The sequence below is a fragment of the Balaenoptera borealis genome, assembly GCF_965194805.1.
Source record: "Balaenoptera borealis genome assembly, chromosome: 1".
Classification (NCBI taxonomy): Eukaryota; Metazoa; Chordata; class Mammalia; order Artiodactyla; family Balaenopteridae; genus Balaenoptera; species Balaenoptera borealis.
Genome location: NC_138860.1, coordinates 157,956,704 through 157,979,625, shown reverse-complemented (window position 1 = coordinate 157,979,625; position 22,922 = coordinate 157,956,704). Strand labels below are relative to the sequence as shown.

At 42.1% G+C, this 22,922-nt stretch overlaps 1 protein-coding gene across 1 annotated transcript in view; it reads right to left on the bottom strand.

Annotated features, from left to right (window-relative positions):
• Positions 1 to 203: 203 nt before the first annotated feature.
• LOC309615628 (uncharacterized protein) overlaps positions 204 to 22,922 on the bottom strand; it is a 56,873-nt gene continuing 34,154 nt past the window's right edge. Inside the window, exons 3-5 of the mRNA XM_082365641.1 lie at positions 11,941 to 21,011; positions 11,136 to 11,793; positions 204 to 10,522 (exon numbers count right to left, since the gene is read on the bottom strand). Coding sequence (XP_082221767.1) covers positions 10,347 to 10,522; positions 11,136 to 11,793; positions 11,941 to 12,099 — 993 coding nt within the window. The 5' untranslated portion in view covers positions 12,100 to 21,011 and the 3' untranslated portion in view covers positions 204 to 10,346. The remainder of the gene's footprint in view (positions 10,523 to 11,135; positions 11,794 to 11,940; positions 21,012 to 22,922) is intronic.

Sequence of the window (22,922 nt, the reverse complement as noted above, 5' to 3'; positions counted from 1 at the left end):
CTTTGGAGAAATGTCTTTTCAAATTGCTTGTTCATTTTTAAATTGGGTTATTTGTCTTTTTACTGGTGAATTGTAAGAGTTTTTATGTTCTGGATACTAGACCCTTATCAGATATATGATTTGCAAATACTTTCTCCCACTCTGTGAGTGGAATTTTCATATTCTTGATGGGGTCCTTTGAAGTACAAAAGTTTAAAATTTTTATTTTATTTTATTTTTTTTATTTTTGGCTGTGTTGGGTCTTCATTGCTGCGCGCGGGCTTTCTCTAGTTGCGGTGAGCGGGGGCTACTCTTTGTTGCGGTGTGCAGGCTTCTCATTGCGGTGGCTTCTCTTATTGTGGAGCACGGGCTCTAGGGTGCGTGGGCTTCAGTAGTTGTGGCACGCGGGCTCAGTAGTTGTGGCGCACGGGCTTAGTTGCTCCGCGGCATGTGGGATCTTCCTGGACCAGGGCTCGAACCCGTGTCCCCTGCGTTGGCAGGAGGATTCGTAACCACTGCGCCACCAGGGAAGGCCAAAAGTTTTAAATTTTGATGAAGTTCAGTTCATTTATTTTTAATTTGGTTGCTTGTGCTTTTGGTGTCATATTTAAGAAACGATTGCCTAATTCATGATCATAAATTTATTCCCTTATGTTTTCTTCTAGGAGTTTTCTAGTTTTAGCTCCTATATTTAGGTCTTTGATCGTTTTGAGTTAATTTTTGTCTATGCTGTGACTCCTTTCTTCTGCATGTGGATATCCCGTTGTTTTTGTATTATATTCTCCATTTGCTAAGACATCATTTTCATACTCTTTAAAGTTCTTTGGACATATTTAAATTAGCTGATTTGAATTTTTGTTCAGTAAGTCCAATGTCTGGGGTTCCTTAGGGACAGTTTCTATCGACTATTTTTTCCCTGTGTATGGGCCATACTTTTTTGTTTCTTTGCATGTCTCATCATTTTTTGTGTTGTTGAAAACTTGACATTTTAAAAATAATGTGGCAACTCTAGAAATCCAATTCTCCCCCTCCCCAGTGTTGGTTGTTGTATTTGTGGTTGTTATCTGCTTAGTGACTTTTCTGAAATAATTCTACAGAGATTGGATTTTTTGTTGTGTGTGACCAAAGTTTCTGCTTAGCTACTTTAATGGTCAGCTAATGATTGGACAGATATTTCTTTAGATGCCTGGAACCAATAAGTCTTACAGTCTTTGCCATGTGGCTCTGTGTGCACACTGGGGTAGTACATCTTTAATATTCAGCCAGGCACTTGACAACTCCATATTAGCTTTCACTTCCTGCTTGCACAAAACCTCAAAGTTAACCAGAGATGAGAAACTAAGACCGTCTCTTTCCTGAGCATGCATAGAGGCCTGGGCATGAGCCCAGCCCTATGTATGTGTGTGACCTTCTAGAATCCCAGTTATATGTTGGAGCTTTCCAGAGTCTCCTATGGATATCTTATTCCCCAGCTTTTCCATTTAACCTTTTTGGTTTGTTTGCTCCCAACTGTTATCTACTGCCTCAGGCAAGTGTGGTGTTCAACAATTGCCTATGGTCGTTTTGATAAGCATCCCTGGAGAAAAGGCTGTTTGCACTGGGCAAGCTCTGAGGTTGGCCAAATATAGTCAGCCTTGCAAGTGGGTTCTTCCAGGGGACCACCAGACAGGTCAAATAATGACAGTTTTCTGGAAACAGTGCTTTACAGTAACTCCAGCCTTGTTCTGTCCCCTGCAGTGGCTGCCAGGCTGCTAGTTTTCACCGTGACTGCAGGCTGTTAGTTTTCAAGGCTACCATGGAGCTGGGGTGGACGGAAATAGGACAAGTTGAAATGTCACAGAGTTCGCTGTTCTTACTGGTATCAGCCATTTTTCTTGAATAAATTCTCCCCAGATAGCTGCAAGCCTTTAACTAATCTCCTGAATTATAAAATTGCTGAATTCTAACAATTTTTTCCAAGGTTCTCATTGCTTTTATGGAGGAGAGAATTTTTAGAGGTCTTTACCGCACCATTTTCACTGACTTCACTCTTTCATTGTAGTTTTATAATTTTTTTAAAAAATTTATTTATTTTAGGCTTCGTTGGGTCTTCATTGCTGCGTGCGGGGGCTTCTCATTGTGGTAGCTTCTCTTGCTGCAGAGCACGGGCTTCAGTAGTTGTAGCTCGAAGGCTCTAGAGCGCAGGCTCAGTAGTTGTGACTCGCGGGCTTAGTTGCTCCGCGGCATGTGGATTCTTCCCGGACCAGGGCTCGAACCCGAGTCCCCTGCATTGGCAGGCGGATTCTTAACCACTGCGCCACCAGGGAAGCCCCATTGTAGTTTTAATTTCTGCCTTTCAAATAATGAATAACAACTAGATTTCTTTTCATATATTTATGGGCAATTGAAGTATTTTTTAGTGTGAATTATCTGTTCATGATTTTGTCTATTTTTTCCTCTCAGTTTTGGTGTATTTTCACCTCATTTTTAGAGTTTGCCAGTTGCCTTTTGATTTTATCTATCTACCTATCTATCTATCATCTACCTATCTATATATCATCTATCAATAATCTATCTATCTTTCTATATTTTGCCATGTGAAAGATTTTTGTTTTCACGCAATCAATTTTACTAACTCTCTTCTTTTATTGCGTCTGGATTTGGGTCATACTTAGAACACTATGTCTAAATTCTGGTTATAGAGGAATTCACCTATTTCTTTTTCTAGTAATTGTATGGTTGCATATTTTACTTTTAGATTCCTGACCCATTTGAGTTTACTTTTACCTATGGAATGAGCTACAGATCTAATTTCAACTTTTGCTAGTAGGTTAAGCAGCTATCCCAGCACAATTTCTTTTTTTTTTTCCGATCAAGGACCACACATTTCATTTAGTTATTAATATCATCATGTTTCATTCCTTTGTTGCTATTTGTTTTTTATGTAGGTATTTGCTTCTTTTGTACCCTTTTTGACTTAATTTATTTTTATTTATTTATTTATTTATTTATTTTAAAATTTTTTTTAGTCAGTCATCAATTTTATACACATCACTGTATACATGTCAATCCCAATCGCTCAATTCAGCACACCACCATGCCCACCCCATCGCAGTTTTCCCCCCTTGGTGTCCATACGTTTGTTCTCTACATCTGTGTCTCAACTTCTGCCCTGCAACCTGGTTCATCTGTACCATTTTTCTAGGCTCCACATACATGCGTTAATATATGATATTTGTTTTTCTCTTTCTGACTTACTTCATTCTGTATGACAGTCTCTAGATCCATCCACGTCTCAACAAATGACTCAATTTCGTTCCTTTTTATGGCTGAGTAATATTCCATTGTATATATGTACCACATCTTCTTTATCCATTCGTCTGTCGATGGGTATTTAGGTTGCTTCCATGACCTGGCTATTGTAAATAGTGCTGCAGTGAACATTGGGACCAGCACAATTTCTTAAAGATCATCTTTCTTCCAGTGATTTGTCACTTTTATACTTATTTCCCATATGTCCTTCTGTCTGTTTATGAGCTTTCTATTTTATCCCACTGATCTATCTGTGTCTTCATTCACCGCCTCCACATTAGTATTTGTTGACCTTGCAGCCAGAGCACAGCCTGGTGATCATCCTCCTGCAGCCCTGTCAATGCAGACACTGCACACTGCAGGCCTCCCACCCACACCAGTGTCCTCAGTCCCTCTGCTAACTCTCAAGGTTGTCTCCTCTAACCCTCCCAGCACCACAGCCCTCCCACCATGGGCACTGTGTGTTCTGTGCCTCGGGCCCACACTAGCACCTCCATTCCCGCTCATGCACCCAGCCCCTGTCTACAGCTCACCTGCACCCTGGAGGGTTCCTTCCTGCTTGAGCAGTGACTGTGGTCCAGCTCTGCTTCCGCAATGACTACAAACCTGCAAACTTCTTTGCCATCCACCTTCTGCAACTATACCTTCTTCAGTGAGATCAGAACCCCAACGTCAGAGAGAGGGCTCATCTTCCATGCTTGTCCTTACTCCTGAGCCTGTCCTCTTTCAGCCCTAGGGTCCCATATAATGTTCCCTTACATCTGAGAGTTACTCTTTTATCACAGTTTATTCATTCTGTTTAATGAATGTTTAAATCACTGTGTTTTCTGTCTCCTGATTGGACTCTGAATGATGCAATCACAGAGCATGTTTGCTGTGGTGCAAAAGGAGAATGCAATTAGTATCCCATACTGTAACAGTATCATTGCCTACTGCACACTGCCATGTCTACTAGTGAGTTTATTACATTATAAATAAATATGGAATTGGGGGTTTTAATTCTTTATATAATGGGAAATGCTTGGTGGATTAGTATATGAGTGTTTTAGTGAAATTTGAGGAAATTGGCTGAGATTTTCAGTGGGGTGGGAATGTGTTACTATTTTGCATATTTAAGTCAGTGTCTAAAAATTCACTGTCCAGGGCTTCCCTGGTGGCATAGTGGTTAAGAATCTGCCTGCCAATGCAGGGAACAGAGGTTCGAGCCCTGGTCTGGGAAGATCCCACATGCCACGGAGCAACTAAGCCCGTGCGCCACAGCTACTGAGCCCGTGCTCTACAGCCTGCGAGCCACAACTACCAAGCCCATGTGCCACAACTACTGAAGCCCGTGCGCCTAAAGCCCGTGCTCTGCAACAAGAGAAGCCACTGCAATGAGAAGCCCACGCACCGCAACGAAGAGTAGCCCCCGCTCGCCACAACTAGAGAAAGCCCGCATGCAGCAACAAAGACCAAAGGCAGCCAAAAATAATAAATAAATAAATTTAAAAAGAAATTCACTGTCCAGCAGATTAAATTTGGATAATAAGGGACGGTTGTATTATCTTTTCTCTTTCGGTTGGTTGCACTTGACACAAGACCCAAGTGCACTCTCATATCTCTTTGGTCTCCTTCCCACCCCAGTGTGTTGATAAGGCATTGAAATTTTCTTTGGCAGTTGTTAAGGATTTCTTTTCCTTTCTTTTCTTTTCCTTTTTTTTTGGTCCAAGCAATAACACAAATGAATCTTAGAAATATCATTTTGAGTTGAGAATAAATCAGGTTCAGAACACTATGAGGAGCGTAATGTCATTTACGTGAAGCACAAAATAAGAAAAACTATACATTTTTTGAATACATACATTTGTGATAAATTGATACAAGGAAAATCAGGGGATTTTATACATACAAAATTCAGAGTAGTTGTTAATTCTAGAGGCTAGACAGATGGTTGGATGGGGGAGAACACAAGTAGGTACAAAAGTATCAATAATATTCCAACTCTGAAACTGCGTGAGGAATCAGGTTCCAGTCTAAATCCTGTGTACGATTTTTCAGGGCTGACCATAAGGCTTTGCCTGACGGGTCTCCTGGGGGAAGCTGCCCTCCCCACGCCAGGCAGCCTGGCACAGCCAGGCCATTGCAGTTTTCTGAAGGGAGCTGCAAGGATCCCAGGGCCACTTGGACCAGATAAGCTGATGCATACTTGTGTTTCTTGCCTGGTCACCTCCATCCAGAGGCCTCCTTACCAGGGGTCTTGGTGAGGCATTTTTCTTCACTATGACTCAGTACTTTTCCAGTCTTAGCCCTTCCTCCTCTTCCTCCCCCAGATCCCCCAAGTGCATGAAAAGACAGGAAGTGTTTGTTTGAGGATCCTTGGCAGTGAGATCATTCCTGTCAGCCTGCATTATCTGACCCTTGCCTTGTGCTGTTCCAAGCGGGTGTCAAGCCAAACAATCAATAAACAATCTAAAATAAGGAATAGAAGAGAGTGTTATTCTAGCCATACTGAGGACTAGCCTTGGAGTGCAGTCTCCACCAAGGAAGAAAATGCTGCAGAGATGCATGACTTTCAGCACAGCTTCATATCTTCTCAGGACAAGAACGTACATCAAACATGACAAGGGTACATTCCTTCAAGGTTTCAGAAGAAACAGATTAGAGTGCATCAATACATGGCGAGTCAGTATGGCCTTGGCATTTGGGAAAGGAATCTTCCAAGGAGTACTAACATTGGTGTCATAGGAAGGGAAGCATTGATTCTTATCCTCAAAGTAGACATTCTTTTTACTTCTAGATAATGCATTCTTCTATAGTTAAAGCAGATGTACAATGGTTGTTTGACAGGCCAAAAGCCAGGATGTTCTAGTTCACATAAAGTTTAGGCCAAACTTTGTATAAGCCAGAATTTCCTCATACCCCAACATGTGAAAATCTTTTCCCTTGTGGAAAACGGAGCATTAAGGAGCCAGCACCTCTTCATTTCACCTCTTGCTTGCAGTGACACAGTAAGTGAGGTTGGACTTTTACCTGCAATTTGGCTTGTTGTCTTAATTAACCATCTTGGCACCTGGCAACTCAACAAACTGATGCAGCCAGCAGGGTGGCCAATCTAGCCCTAAGCCTATCTGGAAGAACAAAAAGGCTGAGGGTCCCCTGGTCACTCCATAGCCATGCAAATGGGCCTTGGGAGTGCTAGTGAATTATTTATGGAAACTTTTAGTTCTGAGAGGAACCATTGGTCTTCAACTCCCTGGCTGAGTTTCCTCATGGGTCAAATTAGAAATCCAACAGAGGGACTCCAGGAAAGCTAGGGTAGCAAGCAGTTCCCTGGCCACTGCTCATGGTCCTGCAGCAACGGGACCAACAGCTGTCAGAGACACTGCGTTGCATGCAGTAACTCTTGTTGGATCCAAGCAGGTTCCTGGTGCCAACAGAGGCCCTGCAACCCAGTGCGTTATTGAGATTCATACTGTCTGCAAAAGAGTATGGAGTCCTTCAGGATTGCTTTCTCCAGTAGCTCAAAGAGACCTAGAGACTTGGTTAGTTTGCCTCCACCATAACAAAGATCATCTTGTTAAACTTCATGATGGAGAGTCTGTTTGTGGGGTGCATTGCTACAGACCCTCTCTTTCAAAGTGCCCTGATGGTGTCCATTTTGGCCGGGGAGGAAGAGGAAGAGGGAAGGGAGAGGGGGCCCAACCATCTGAGACCTCCTTCCTCTACTGGGTACTCCCTCAGGTTTGGTTCACCCGTGACAGGTCCCTTGTTTAGACCACACCTGCAGAGGATATAGCCTCCCTGCACGCCATCCTTGTGGCCCCATGGGGACCTACAATGAGGGATTGAGGACAGTAGATGGTAAGACTTAGCCAGACTCAAATTTCCAGGTTTGTAGATGCTGCTTGAGTTGGCCCTGGTCATCAGGCTGTTACACCCTGTTGTGAAGTCAGGTCACTTGGTCCATGACACAGTTCAAATCTTAACTGACCAGTTCCTAGATATGGAAAAAGTGGCCACTGGCAAAATAGCAAAGACTGAGCGAGAGAGATAACGGATGTTAGAGTAATGACCTGGCGCCCTCTCCTGGGCAAACTGGGCTAAGGACTTCCTAGAAAGTTCTCTGAACTTGATTCTTAGCTGGCAGTCTCAAAGGCAACTGATAGGCCAAGGAAATCAGGACCAAATGCTGGGCCATGGGACACCTGATGGGGCTCCTGGGGAGCCTGGAAATGAAGAATACTGCCACTTTTACCTGGACCTCTTGGCATTCAAAAATAAATAAGACTAAAAAAATTAACAAGACTACGGGCCATGCTAAGGTCCCTCTGTCCCCACAGGGGACTGGAGGCCCTAAGCCAAGGTCAAGTTTCAACAAGGATGTGAGGGAGAATTGCACTTCTTGACTTTTTTTTAAAAACTGAAGTATAGTTGATTTACAATGTTGTGTTCGTTTCTGGTGAACAGCAAAGTTATTCAGATATCTATTTGTGTATCTGTATCATCTGTATCTATGTTCTTTTTCAGATTCCTTTCCATTATAGGTTATTACAAGGTATTGAATATAGTTCCCTATGCTATACAGTAGGTCCTTGGTGTTTATTTGTTTTATATATAGTAGTGCGTATCTGCTAATCCCAAGCTCCTAATTTATCCCTCCCCAACACTTTCCCCTTTGGTAACCATAGTTTGTTTTCTATGTCTGTGAGTCTGTCTCTGTTTTGTAAATAAGTTCATTTGTATCATTTTTTTAGATGCCACATATAAGTGATATCATATGATATTTGTCTTTCTCTGTCTGACTTACTTCACTTAGTATGATAATCTCTAGTTCCATCCATGTAGCTGCAAATGGCATTATTTCATTCCTTTTTGTGGCTGAGTAGTATTCCATTGTATACATATACCACATCTTCCTTATCCATTCATCTGTCGATGCACACTTAGATTGCTTCCATGTCTTGGATATTGTAAATATGCACTTCTTGGCCTTTAACTGCTGGTACACAAGTGACTGTGATCCCTGAAATCCTTGCTCCAGGATGAGGGGGAACAGATAAAGCTCTCCAGTTTGGGGTTTGAGGTTTCTATCACTGGGAGTCTTGCCAAAACTGAGCTATGGGTAATTCCTTGTGGGTCCCTATAAACCTCCTTTGCCATGGCTCAGTACTGAACATATTATTGGTATAGATGGATTGTCTGTGTGTACTCCTACCTGCCTTTGCCCCAAATCCCTGATAAGAACTGCAAAATTTTAGTGGGTGGATGACTCATGAACCTACCCAATTTCCTACCAGTGCTGAGTAGCATGGTTTATCCAAAATAATATGGGCTGATTGAGCAAAAAAAGAAATAGCCACCCACGTTGCCAATCTCAAGGAAGTCAAAGTTCTCCATGAGAGAACTCTACATTCAATAGCCCCACCTGGACCATGCTCAAGGCCTTGGGTATCTGGAGACTCACCATTGCTTATAGGAGGCTCAATGCGATAGCTCCAGAGAGGTACGTGATATTGTGTCACAGAGGTTATTGCCCAAGCTGAGGGAACTTGGTATGCTGCAATTGTTACTGAAAATGCTTTTTTAAGAATCCCCTCTCTACCCAGATGATAAAAATCAATTTGCCTTCATAAGGAAAAGGTTGCAGTATACCTTTAATATCTTACTTCCAGGCTACCTAATTCTCCAGCTATCGGTGATGAATGTGATTTGGAAAAAGTCCTGCTCCTGGAGGGAGCACTGGCCTTTGTTATATTGATGACATTCTCCTGGTGGACCTAGACAAGGGCACCACCTAACAAGGACTGGACCCCCAGTTGACTCACATGCAGCCACATAGCTGGGCCACTGACACAAGCAAGGCACAGGGACCTAGTATCCAGTGAAATTCCTCGGCATTATCTGGGAATGGGCATGGTATCTCATTCCAGACATGACAAACATAAAAGAGGTCCAGTGACTTGTTGGGGTCCTTAGCTACTGATGCCCTCATATAATCCATGTGGGGATCTTGAGGGATCTAGTATCTGGGACCTGTGTGAGGTGAGAGTGGGTGGGTCAAGTTGATCTTCAAATGTTGCAGGGCAAACTGAAGCCCTGGGATTTGTAGTCTGCTTCTTTTTTAAGTCTTGGTCTGGAAAGTGCTTTTCAGAGGGGCCCCCCTTGGAAATGAGCAGTGGGACAAATCACATCCTGGGTTTTACCCACACACTTTTCCAGGGGGAATATTATACAAGCTGGCATTTGGATGGGAGCCCAAGCCACACCTGAGAGGACAGGGCCTGCAAGAGCTGGGAGAAGGACCTAGCAGCAGGCGAAGATGGCTAAACTCCTCAGGAGCAGGTGTCCAGCCATGCCCAGGCCAAGAGAAGCAGACCCCAGGTCACTGCAGCTGCAGACATGTCAGCAGAAGCCATGATGGAAAGACCCTGAGGCCCCATGGAGAGGAAATGTCCTGCCCCTGGCAGCCAGCACTTGACTCCTCCTCCTCCAATACCACCACCCCGTGTCCTGACGGCATATAGAGAAGGCAGAGGGGGAAAGAGACACTTTGTCCGAGAGAAAAACAGCCAAGACAAGAGATTCAACTTTTTAATAGATTAAGTTCATCCAAATGAGTTTCATTTAATCTGAGGCCACTTGACACTGGAAGTGACCAAGTGTCCCTCCCAACTCCATTGAAATGAACCTCCAAAGAAACATGAGCTCAGATATGAAATGCTACATTCTTTATACATCTGAACTATGCTATGCTTACATTGCAATCATCTACATATAAACATCTTTACATGTACACATAGAAGTAAATACACAAGCAGCGATCTACAAGGATTCATACATAGCACACTGAAAACATTCACCACGTACAGGAAAGTGAATGAAGAGTGCTTCTGATTCTATTGAAATGCATACATGCATTCTTTATATGTTTCAGAAAAAAATAAATGAAAACCTTAAAAGTTTACAACTAATATTAAGCATCTACTATGTGCTGGCACACTGCTAGGTACTGAGCACCGAGCAAAGTTTTGCAGGGAGAATCTTTCAGCTCAACTCATTTTCTCAAAGGCTGATCGGTGTGTCATCACGGAAGAAATTTATCTGTGGACTCTCTGATGCTGCTTTAAGTGATCGGATCGTGCAAAGCTCCTGTTGCATTTAGTACACAGGTAGGGCCGCTCCCTGGTGTGCTTCCTCATGTGTCTGTTGAGCTCATCCAAACGGGAGAATGCCCACGTGCATCCCTTCACGTTGCATTTGTAGGGCTTCTCTCCTAGACCCAAGAAAGAAAGGAAGACTTGTCATGCTTCAGGGTAACATGGGACAGGGAAGTTGGAAATGAATGGAGAAGAAAAGGGAATTGGGCATGTTGCAGTGGGACAGGGAGAGACAGACAGGAGACTGGAAGGGGTGCATGGGAAAGGAAGAGAAGGAGGGCAGGATGGGCTAGAAGGCTGAGAGGAAAACTGTACAGGAGGGAGAGGAAAAGAAAAAGAAAACCAGGAGGGGAAGACGAAGGTCAGTGGTGGGTAAAGAAGGTTGAGGGAGAGGGGTTATCTGTTGGACCTATAGGAGTCATGAAGAGAAGTCCCAGGAGAGGTAAAGTCAAGACCACCCTAAGAGGTCAAACAAATCCCTCCACTTCTTCCATCATCCCAGGCATTCAATACCAGAAAAGGCTGCAGCCAGGTTGCCTCTGGCCCAGAACTAGAGTCTGTTCTTAGGACTGCTTTATATACCCTTCCAGATTTGCCAGCATTTTCTAGGGTCTTCTGGGTCCTAGACTTAGAGGGAGGTGGCAACAATCTCAAATGACCCCAAAGTCTTATAAAGGCAGAGATCTTTAGTCATTTTTCTGACACCCTTATACTTCAGTCTTCACTCACCAGTGTGTAGGCGCTCATGGATTCGCAGGTGGGAAGATTTTGAATATGATTTCCCACAGTCCTGGTATGTACAGATGTAGGGTTTCAAAATGTCAGAATTCTTCTGCAACGGACATCTCTGAATCTTGAGATTCCACTTCTGCTTTTCTAGGGGTTGTCCTTGGATCAAATGGGAACTAGAAATGTACAGAAATCTAGGATATAGCAATGATGATGAGGAATGTGGCACCATATGGACTTCATGGGGAGTGTTCTCATCATTGAGTGTCTTCATCGGACACCTATAGAGGGTTTGGTCCCCACTGAAGCTCATCTGGCCTCCACTGTGGGTCTGGTACACATGGATGGTTTTCATCTGACTTCCAGAGACAGCCTGGTCCCCAGGGAAGGTCATCTGGGCTCCACTGAGAATCTGGTATTCACTGGGGCTCTTCATCTGACCCCAATAGAGGGTCTGATCCCCACTGAAGGTCATCTGGCCTCCACTGAGGTTCTGGTCATCATCGAGGATCTTCATCTGGGTACCCTTAATGGGGATTGTCATCTTGTTTGCATTAACGGTTGTCACTTTACAATCAGTGATGAACGCCTTTGTGGTGTCAGTGACATCCATCAACTGGGATGCTGCTGCAGCGTTTCTCTCATCAAAGGAGGTCACCTTGGGGTCAAAAAGAAAGGCACTTTAGGTTCCCAGGGGGCAAATCAAGGGATTTAACATGGGTTGTTGTTAGATATGGACAAAAACTGTCCCAGGGATGTTAGAACATGCATAAATCATCATTGTGGGCATCAAAGCATTCATCACCTGGTTCTGCATTGACTCCTTTTGGCCGTCCTCATCACGGGCAGTCAGAGGTACATAGAGCTCTGGCTCTGGTGCAGCTGGGGTTCTTGCCTCATGTATCTCATTGATGTCCTGGAAAAACTCATCAATGTCCTCAAGTGTCGGAAAGAAAGAAGTCATGGAAGCCTCTTTGCTGTTGCCTGATGACTGAACTAGATATTCAGCTGTGGGATTCTGCAAAAAAAGTTAGAAGTCAGATGTCTTACCCAGCTCAAATCCTAACTCCACACGCCCTTCCTCTCCATCCCTGCTGACCCAGTCCTAGTCTAGCCCACCATCATTGCTTGCCTAAAAGCCTGCAATTGCCTCTTAATTGGCCTCTGTGAATCTGGAGTTGATTCCATCCGGTGTGCCCTCCATAAACAGTAATATTTCTAAAATGAAAAGTCTTCCTATGCTACTCCTACCTATCAGTGGAGGTGGGATTCTAGATGAATGGAAACACCCCACTATCCCCTGCAGCGAGCTTGCCCCATAGACTTTTTAAAAATTGATGAACACTTGATGTAAACTATTATATGTTATAGGTGTACTATATAGTGATTCACAATAGTTAAATGTTATACTCAATTTTTAGTTATTATAAAATATTGGCTATATTCCTTGTTTTGTACAATATATCCTTGTAGCTTGTTGTATACATAAGAGTTTGTACCTCTTAATCCCTTGTCTCTATATTGCCCCACCCCAACAGAGACTTTTCAACAGATGCCCCATCTTCCAGAAATCTACCAGAGATTTGGTGAATTTAATGAACTTCCAAACATATTATCTCATTTTATTCCAACCATGACCCCAGAAACAGGAGCCATGATAAAACCCTATTAAAGAAGAATTCACAGACGTCCAAAGAGGTGAAATGACATGGCCCAAGTAGAAGATTCTTAACTTGAATTGGACCTGTCTTGCTCTTGGTGCTCACAGACCTGATCCTCTGCGGATATTTCCCCCAGAGACCTCCTGGAGTTCCCCCTGGCATTCTAGCTTCCTGAGAACCATCCTGGAAAGCATCAGCCTCCAGGAATCATTCCAAGAAGAAGCTTCATTACAGGCAGAGGCTAATGTGCACATGGCCAAAGTCTATACTTCTGTTCTCATTGGCCATCCTTATGCTTCTAGGTTTCCTATACATCTGGTAGAAAGCTTACAATTAACTCCCCAAAGCCATCATGTCAGTAGCCTCACATCTTTTCACCCTGTGTGCCTCCTTGCAGCTCTTGTCTTGCTTTAGCCAGACCAGTCTGCTCAGTTTTGCCATATCCCTGTCCTGTCCTTTGCTCAGCCTGTCTCTCTCAGTAAAGTGTCTTAGTGACTATAGCCTGTCTTATCAAATATGACATCCATTCCTATCCCTGCCACCAAAGACTGGTCTCTCTGTCCTGTCCTGAATCTCAGAGCAGAGAGACAGCTAGGATAATTCCCCCAGGTTATATTAAAAATTTATGACTGTACAGCCATTGACTATGGTAGACTGAGGGCACTCCGAAGTCATCTTCTTCTACAAAAAAATCCATAGAAGTGATAGATGCCCTTAAATTTAATTGTTATCTATAATCACACTTGGAAATAAGTGGAATTTTCCAAGCCACAGTGTAGCAGAAGCCACTGTCACTTAGAGGTGTGGAAAAGGGTACCTCCATGAGGCCAATGTCATTGGGGAGACAATCCTCCAAGAAGGGCCATCAAAACCTAGGGATTCTCTGAGATGAAGCCTCACTGGAAGTCAATCTCTAATAACATCATACTAGGGCACTTCTTTTACTATCATTCCCACTCTTGAAATAGTGTCATGCCTGTCTTCTCCCCTTCCCCTACCACTGGACTGAAAACTCAAGACTAGAGAACTCTACTTCCACCTTATCAGGGTCTGACAGATCCAGCTGGGCAGACCTCAGAGAAAAGGGACCCAAAGAAAGACTTCTGATTTCTACTCCTCCAGCTCTAGGTCTGCATCCAGCCTCTAAAATCTCAGGATGTGTTTGGGGTGTCAGTGACATCTGTCATCTGGGATGTTACTTGGGTTTACTCTCATCAAAAGAGGTCACCTTGGGGTCAAAAAATGTCTCACTTAAGGTTTACAGGGGGCAAATCAAGGGCTTTAACATGGGGTGATCTTAGTTCTGGATAAGAACTGTCCCAGGGATGTTAAAACATGCAGAAATCATCACTGTGAGCCTCAAAAAATTCATCACCTGGTTCTGGATTGACTCCTTTTGGCTGTCCTCATCATGGGCAGTCAGAGGCACGTAGAGCTCTGGCTCTGGTGCAGCTGGGGATCTTGCCTCATGTGTCCCATTGATGTCCTGGAGAAATGCCTCAATTTCCTCAATTGTCTGAAGGTAAGAGTCCCTCGACACCCCTTTGCTGTTGCCTGATAACTGAACTAGATCTTCAGTTGTGGGATTCTGCAAAAAAAGAAGTTCATGTGTCGTAACCAGCTCAAATCCCAATTTCACACATGCTTCCTCTCCATCCCTGCTGACCCAATCCTAGTCTAGACCATCATCATTTCTTGCCCAAAGTTTGCAATTGCCTCTTAAGTGGCCTCTGTGAATCTGGAGTTGACTCCATATAGGGTAACCTCCAAAGACCATCAGAGTAATATTTCTAAAATGAAAATTCTTCCTATGCAACACCTGTCTATAAGTGAAGGTGGGAATCTCGATGAATGCATGAAAGCCCCACCATCTCCTGCAGAGATCTTGCCCCACAGACCTTTTTTAAATTGATGTATACTTAATGTATAGTATTATATGTTACAGGTATACAATAGAGTGATTCGTAATAAAGGTTATACTCAAATTTTAGTTATTATAAAAAATTTTTATATTCTTTGTTTTATACAATATTTATTTGTAGCTTGTTGTATACATAAGAGTTTGTACTTCTTAATCCCCTATCTCTATATTGCCTGCCCCCGCCCAGAGACTTTTCCAAAGATGTCCCATCTCCCAGACATCCTACTGGAGATTTGGTTAAATTAATGAACTTCCAAACATATTATCTCATTTTATTCCCACCATGACCCCAGAAACAGGAGCCATCCTTAATCCCTATTAAAGAAGAGTAAATAGGGGTCCAAAAAGGTGAAGTGACATGGCTTAAGTAGAAGACTTTTAACTTGAATTGGACCTATCTCACTCTGGGTGCTCACAGACCTGAACCACTGTGGACATTTCCCCCAGAAATGTACAGGGTTGTCCCTGGCATTCTAGCTTCCTGAGAACCATCCTGGAAAGCATCAGCCTCCAGGAACCATTCCAAGAAGAAGCCTCATTACAGGCAGCAGCCTAATGTGCCCACGGCCAAAGTCTATACTTCTATTCGAAGTAGCTACCCCTATACTTCTAGGTTTCTTATACATCTGGTAGAAAGCTTACAATTAACTCCCCAAAGCCATCATGTCAGTAGCCTCACATCTTTTCACCCTGTGTGCCTCCTTGCAGCTCTTGTCCTGCTTTAGCCAGACCAGTCTGCTCAGTTTTGCCATATCCCTGTCCTGTCCTTTGCTCAGCCTGTCTCTCTCAGTAAAGTGTCTTAGTGACTATAGCCTGTCTTATCAAATATGACATCCATTCCTATCCCTGCCACCAAAGACTGGTCTCTCTGTCCTGTCCTGAATCTCAGAGCAGAGAGACAGCTAGGATAATTCCCCCAGGTTATATTAAAAATTTATGACTGTACAGCCATTGACTATGGTAGACTGAGGGCACTCCGAAGTCATCTTCTTCTACAAAAAAATCCATAGAAGTGATAGATGCCCTTAAATTTAATTGTTATCTATAATCACACTTGGAAATAAGTGGAATTTTCCAAGCCACAGTGTAGCAGAAGCCACTGTCACTTAGAGGTGTGGAAAAGGGTACCTCCATGAGGCCAATGTCATTGGGGAGACAATCCTCCAAGAAGGGCCATCAAAACCTAGGGATTCTCTGAGATGAAGCCTCACTGGAAGTCAATCTCTAATAACATCATACTAGGGCACTTCTTTTACTATCATTCCCACTCTTGAAATAGTGTCATGCCTGTCTTCTCCCCTTCCCCTACCACTGGACTGAAAACTCAAGACTAGAGAACTCTACTTCCACCTTATCAGGGTCTGACAGATCCAGCTGGGCAGACCTCAGAGAAAAGGGACCCAAAGAAAGACTTCTGATTTCTACTCCTCCAGCTCTAGGTCTGCATCCAGCCTCTAAAATCTCAGGATGTGTTTGGGGTGTCAGTGACATCTGTCATCTGGGATGTTACTTGGGTTTACTCTCATCAAAAGAGGTCACCTTGGGGTCAAAAAATGTCTCACTTAAGGTTTACAGGGGGCAAATCAAGGGCTTTAACATGGGGTGATCTTAGTTCTGGATAAGAACTGTCCCAGGGATGTTAAAACATGCAGAAATCATCACTGTGAGCCTCAAAAAATTCATCACCTGGTTCTGGATTGACTCCTTTTGGCTGTCCTCATCATGGGCAGTCAGAGGCACGTAGAGCTCTGGCTCTGGTGCAGCTGGGGATCTTGCCTCATGTGTCCCATTGATGTCCTGGAGAAATGCCTCAATTTCCTCAATTGTCTGAAGGTAAGAGTCCCTCGACACCCCTTTGCTGTTGCCTGATAACTGAACTAGATCTTCAGTTGTGGGATTCTGCAAAAAAAGAAGTTCATGTGTCGTAACCAGCTCAAATCCCAATTTCACACATGCTTCCTCTCCATCCCTGCTGACCCAATCCTAGTCTAGACCATCATCATTTCTTGCCCAAAGTTTGCAATTGCCTCTTAAGTGGCCTCTGTGAATCTGGAGTTGACTCCATATAGGGTAACCTCCAAAGACCATCAGAGTAATATTTCTAAAATGAAAATTCTTCCTATGCAACACCTGTCTATAAGTGAAGGTGGGAATCTCGATGAATGCATGAAAGCCCCACCATCTCCTGCAGAGATCTTGCCCCACAGACCTTTTTTAAATTGATGTATACTTAATGTATAGTATTATATGTTACAGGTATACAATAGAGTGATTCGTAATAAAGGTTATACTCAAATTTTAGTTATTATAAAAAATTTTTATATTCTTTGTTTTATACAATATTTATTTGTAGCTTGTTGTATACATAAGAGTTTGTACTTCTTAATCCCCTATCTCTATATTGCCTGCCCCCGCCCAGAGACTTTTCCAAAGATGTCCCATCTCCCAGACATCCTACTGGAGATTTGGTTAAATTAATGAACTTCCAAACATATTATCTCATTTTATTCCCACCATGACCCCAGAAACAGGAGCCATCCTTAATCCCTATTAAAGAAGAGTAAATAGGGGTCCAAAAAGGTGAAGTGACATGGCTTAAGTAGAAGACTTTTAACTTGAATTGGACCTATCTCACTCTGGGTGCTCACAGACCTGAACCACTGTGGACATTTCCCCCAGAAATGTACAGGGTTGTCCCTGGCATTCTAGCTTCCTGAGAACCATCCTGGAAAGCATCAGCCTCCAGGAACCATTCCAAGAAGAAGCCTCATTACAGGCAGCAGCCTAATGTGCCCACGGCCAAAGTCTATACTTCTATTCGAAGTAGCTACCCCTATACTTCTAGGTTTCTTATACATCTGGTAGAAAGCTTACAATTAACTCCCCAAAGCCATCATGTCAGTAGCCTCACATCTTTTCACCCTGTGTGCCTCCTTGCAGCTCTTGTCCTGCTTTAGCCAGACCAGTCTGCTCAGTTTTGCCATATCCCTGTCCTGTCCTTTGCTCAGCCTGTCTCTCTCAGTAAAGTGTCTTAGTGACTATAGCCTGTCTTATCAAATATGACATCCATTCCTATCCCTGCCACCAAAGACTGGTCTCTCTGTCCTGTCCTGAATCTCAGAGCAGAGAGACAGCTAGGATAATTCCCCCAGGTTATATTAAAAATTTATGACTGTACAGCCATTGACTATGGTAGACTGAGGGCACTCCGAAGTCATCTTCTTCTACAAAAAAATCCATAGAAGTGATAGATGCCCTTAAATTTAATTGTTATCTATAATCACACTTGGAAATAAGTGGAATTTTCCAAGCCATGGTGTAGCAGAAGCCACAGTCACTTGGAGGTGTGGAAATGGGTACTCTCATGAGGCCAATGTCACTGTGGAGACACTCCAACAAAAAGGACCATCAAAACCTAGGGATTCTTGGGACTTCCCTGATGGAGCAGTGGTTAAGACTTCCCACTCCCAATGCTGGGGGCCCGGGTTTGATCCCTGGTCAGGGAACTAGATCCCACATGCATGCAGCAACTAAGAGTTCACATGCCACAAATAAGGAGCCTGTGAGCCACAATTAAGGAGGCTGCCGGCCATAACTAAGACCCAGCACAAGCAAATAAATAAATATTAAAAAATAAAAAAGCGCCACTTCAAAAAAAAAAAAAAAACAACCTAGGGATTCTCTGAGATGAAGCCTCATTGGAAGTCAACCTCTAATAACATCATATTAGGGCACTTCCTTTCCTCTCATTTCCACTCTTGAAATACTGTTATGCCTGTCTACTCCCCTTCCCCCACCACTGGACTGAAAGTTCCTCAAGACTAGAGAACTCTACTTCATCCTTAGCAGGGTGTGACAGATCCAGTTGGGAAGACCTCATAGAAAAAGGACCCAGTAAAGGACTTCTGATTTCCACTCCCCCAGTTCTAGGTCTGCAACCAGCCTTTAAAATCTCAGGATGTGTTTAGGGTGTCAGTAACATCTGTCATCTGGGATGTTACTGTGGGTTTGCTCTCATCAAAAGAGGTCACCTTGGGGTCAAAAAGGGTCTTGCTTAGGTTTCCAAGGGCAAATCAAGGGCTCTAACATGGGGTGATCTTAGTTCTGGATAAGAACTGTCCAGGGATGTTAAAACATGCAGAAATCATCACTGTGAGCCTCAAAAAATTCATCACCTGGTTCTGGATTGACTCCTTTTGGCTGTCCTCATCATGGGCAGTCAGAGGCACGTAGAGCTCTGGCTCTGGTGCAGCTGGAGTTCCTGCCTTATATTTCTCATTGAGGTATTGATAAAATGCCTCAATTTCTTCAATTGCTTGAAGGTAAGAGTCCCCTGAAGCCTCTTTGCCATTGCCTGATAACTGAACTTGGTCTTCATTTGTGAGATCCTGCAAAAAAAAGTTAGAATTTCATGTGCCTTACCTAGCTCAAATCCCAATTCCACACACCATGCTTCTCCATACCTATTGACCCAATCCTAGTCTAGTCCACCATCATTGCTTGCCTAAAAGCCTGCAACTGCCTCTTAATTGGCCTCTGTGAATTTGGGGTTGACTCCATCTTGTGTACCCTCCAAAGACAGTCAGGGTAATATTTCTAAAATATGAACTTTCCCTATGGTACTCTCATCTGTCAGTGGAGGTGGTATCTCGATAGATGCATGAATACCACACCATCCCCTGCAGAGATCTTGCCCCACAGACTTTTAAAAATTGTAATATAGTTGATGTTTAAGGTTTCGGGACACACGTAGGATGAAAGTGAAAAGATGACAAAATACATTCCATGCAAATGGAAACCAAAAGAGAGCAGGGTAGCTATACTATATCAGAAAAGTTGATTAATCAAAAGCTGTTACATGAGAAAAAGAAGGTCATTATATAAGAAAAGGGAACAATTAATCAAGAGGATATAACAATTGTAAATTAATGGACTCAACATAAGAACACATAAATATGTTAAACAAATACTAACAGTTCTGAAGCCAGAAATAGACAGCAGCACAACAGTAGTTGGGGACTTCATTTCCCACTTTCAACAATAGATAGATCATTCAGACAGAAGATCAATATAGAAATATTGGACTTGAACTGCACATTAGATCAAATGAACCTAACAGACATATATACTACATTCCATCCAACAGCACAAGAATACACATTCTTCTCAGGTACACATAGAACATTCTCCAGGATAAATCATGATCATATGTTACATCACAAAAACAGTTTTAAAAATTTAATAAGATTAAGGTCATATCCAGTATCTTTTCTTACAAAATGGTGTGAAAGTAGAAATCAAAAAAGAGAAAGGTTGGAAAATTCACAAATATGTGGAAATTAAACAGCACACTTCTGAGCAATCAATGGGTCAAAGAAGAAATCAAAAGGAAAGAAAATATTTTGAGACAAATGAAAATGGAAACACAACATACCAAAACTTATGAGAGGCAGCAATAGCAGTTCTAGAAAAGAAGTTTATAACAATTATGTGCTCACATTAAGAAACAAGAAAGATCTCAAATAAGCAATCAAAGTTCACATCTCAAGGAACTAGAAGAGAACAAATTACACCCAATGTTAGTGGAAGAAAAGAAGAAATGACAGAGACCATAGCAGAAATAAATGAAATAGAGACTAGAAAAATAATAGAAAAGGTTAATGACACAAAGAGCTGGATTTTGAAAAGACAAGCAAAATTGACGAAGCTTTAGCTAGACTATAGATGAAAGAAAGAGAACAGTCTAACAAATAAAATCAAATATGAAAGAGGAAGGAGTATAACAGAGACTGCAGAAATATAAAGATTGTAAGAGATTACTATTAACAATTTTATGCCCCAAAATTGGATAGCCTAAAAATAATGGGTTAATTCCTAGAAACATACCACCTACCAAGACTGAACCATAAGGAAATGGAAATCTGAAGAGACGTATATCAGTCATCAAAAATCTTTCCAACAAGATTCCAACAGTGAAAGTGACTTCACTGATCAAGTCTACCAAAGCTTTAAAGAATTAATGTCCATCCTTCTCACATTCTTCCCAATAACTGAAGAGGAAGGATTAGTTCCAAATTCATTATGAGGCCAGTGTTATCCTGCCACCAAAGCTTATAAGAACACTACAAGAAAATAAAATTATAGGCCAGGGACTTCCCTGGTGGAGCAGTGGTTAAGAATCCGCCTGTCAATGCAGGGGACACGAGTTTGAGCCCTCGTCTGGGAAGATTCCACTTGCCGTGGAGCAACTAAGCCTGTGCGCCACAACTACCGAGCCTGCACTCTAGAGCCATGCTCTGCAACAAGAGAAGCCACCGCAATGTGAAGTCTGTGCACCACAATGAAGAGTAGCCCCCGCTCACCGCAACTAGAGATAGCCCACTCACAGCAATGAAGACCCAACCAAAAAGAAATATAAACAAATAAACAAACAAATAATAAAATAAAATTATAGGTCAGTATTCCTGATGAACATAGATGTAAAAATCTTCAACAATACTCTAGCAAACCAAATTCAGAGCACATTAAATGGATTATACACCATCCTTAAATGGGGTTTTTCCCTGGGTTACAGGGATGTTCAATACACACAAATCAATAAATGTGTCTAATGAATTAATAAATGAAGGATGAAACTTATATGGTTATTTTAGTAGCTGCAGACAAAACACTTGACAAAATTCAACACCTTTTCATGACAAAATCTACAAATTAGGTGTTGAAAAGCTGAAGATTTTTCTCTAAGTTCCAGAACAAGACAAAGGTGCCAGCTGTCACTTCCATTCAACATAGTACTGGAATTCCTAGCCTGAGCAATTAATTAAGAAAAGGAAATAAAAGGCATCCTAATCAGAAAGGGAGAAGCAAAAATGTCTGTTTGCAGATGTCATGATCTTATATACAGAAAACTCTAAAGGCTCCACAAAAACATGCCTAGAATAAGTGAATTCAGCAAAGTTGCAGGATACAAAGTCAACATACAAGAATCAGTAGTGTTTCTATACATAAACAACTCTCAGTAAGAGAAATTAAAAAAACAATCCCACTTGCAATAGCATCAAAACAATAAGGTACTTAGGAATATATTTAACCACAGAGGTGAAACACCTGAACAGTGAAAATTACATTGATGAAATTGAAGAAGACACAAATAGATGGAAAGATATCCCCTATTCTTAGATTGAAAGAATTAATATTGTTAAAATGAGCAATTACCCAAATTGATCTAAAGATTCAAAGGAATTCTTATCAAAATTCCAATGGCATTTTTCACAAAAATAGAAAAAACAATTCTAAAGTTCAACTCAATCCACCAAAGACCGAAATTACAAAAGCAATCTGAGAAAGAAAAGAAAAAAGCTGGAGGCATAACACTTCCTGATTTCAAACTATATTATAAAACTATAGTAATCAAAATAGTATGGTACTGGCTGAAAAACAGACACATAGACTAATGGACCAGAATAGAGAGCCAGAAATAAATCTATGCATCTTTGACCAGGGTGCCAAGAACACACAATGTAGAAAAGATAGTCGCTGCAATAAAGGGTGTTGGCAAAACTAGATACACACAGGTTTAAGAATGAAAGTGGATCCCCATCTTATAGAACTCACAAAAATTAACTTGAAATATACTAAAGAATTAAATATAAAACTTGAAACCATGAAGATTCTAGAAGAAAACATAGGGGAAAAATCTCCTTGACAGTGGTCTTGGTATTGATTATTTTGGATTTGACACCAAAAGCATGTGCAACAAAAGCCAAAATAAACAAGTGGGACTCCATCAAACTGAAGTTTCTGCACAGCAAAGGAAACAAGCAACAAAGTCAAAAAGCAGCCTGTGGATGGGAGAAAATCTCTGCAAACCATCTATCTGATAAGGGGTTCATATCTAAATATATACGGAACTCATACCACTCCATAGCAAAAAACAATCTGCTGGCAAGTGAAATTAAGAAAACACTCCCGTTTACCATTGCAACAAAAAGAATAAGATATCTAGGAATAAACCTACCTAAGGAGACAAAAGACCTGTATGCAGAAAATTATAAGACACTGATGAAAGAAATTAAAGATGATACAAATAGATGGAGAGATATACCATGTTCCTGGATTGGAAGAATCAACATTGTGAAAATGACTCTACTACCCAAAGCAATCTACAGATTCAATGCAATCCCTATCAAACTACCACTGGCATTT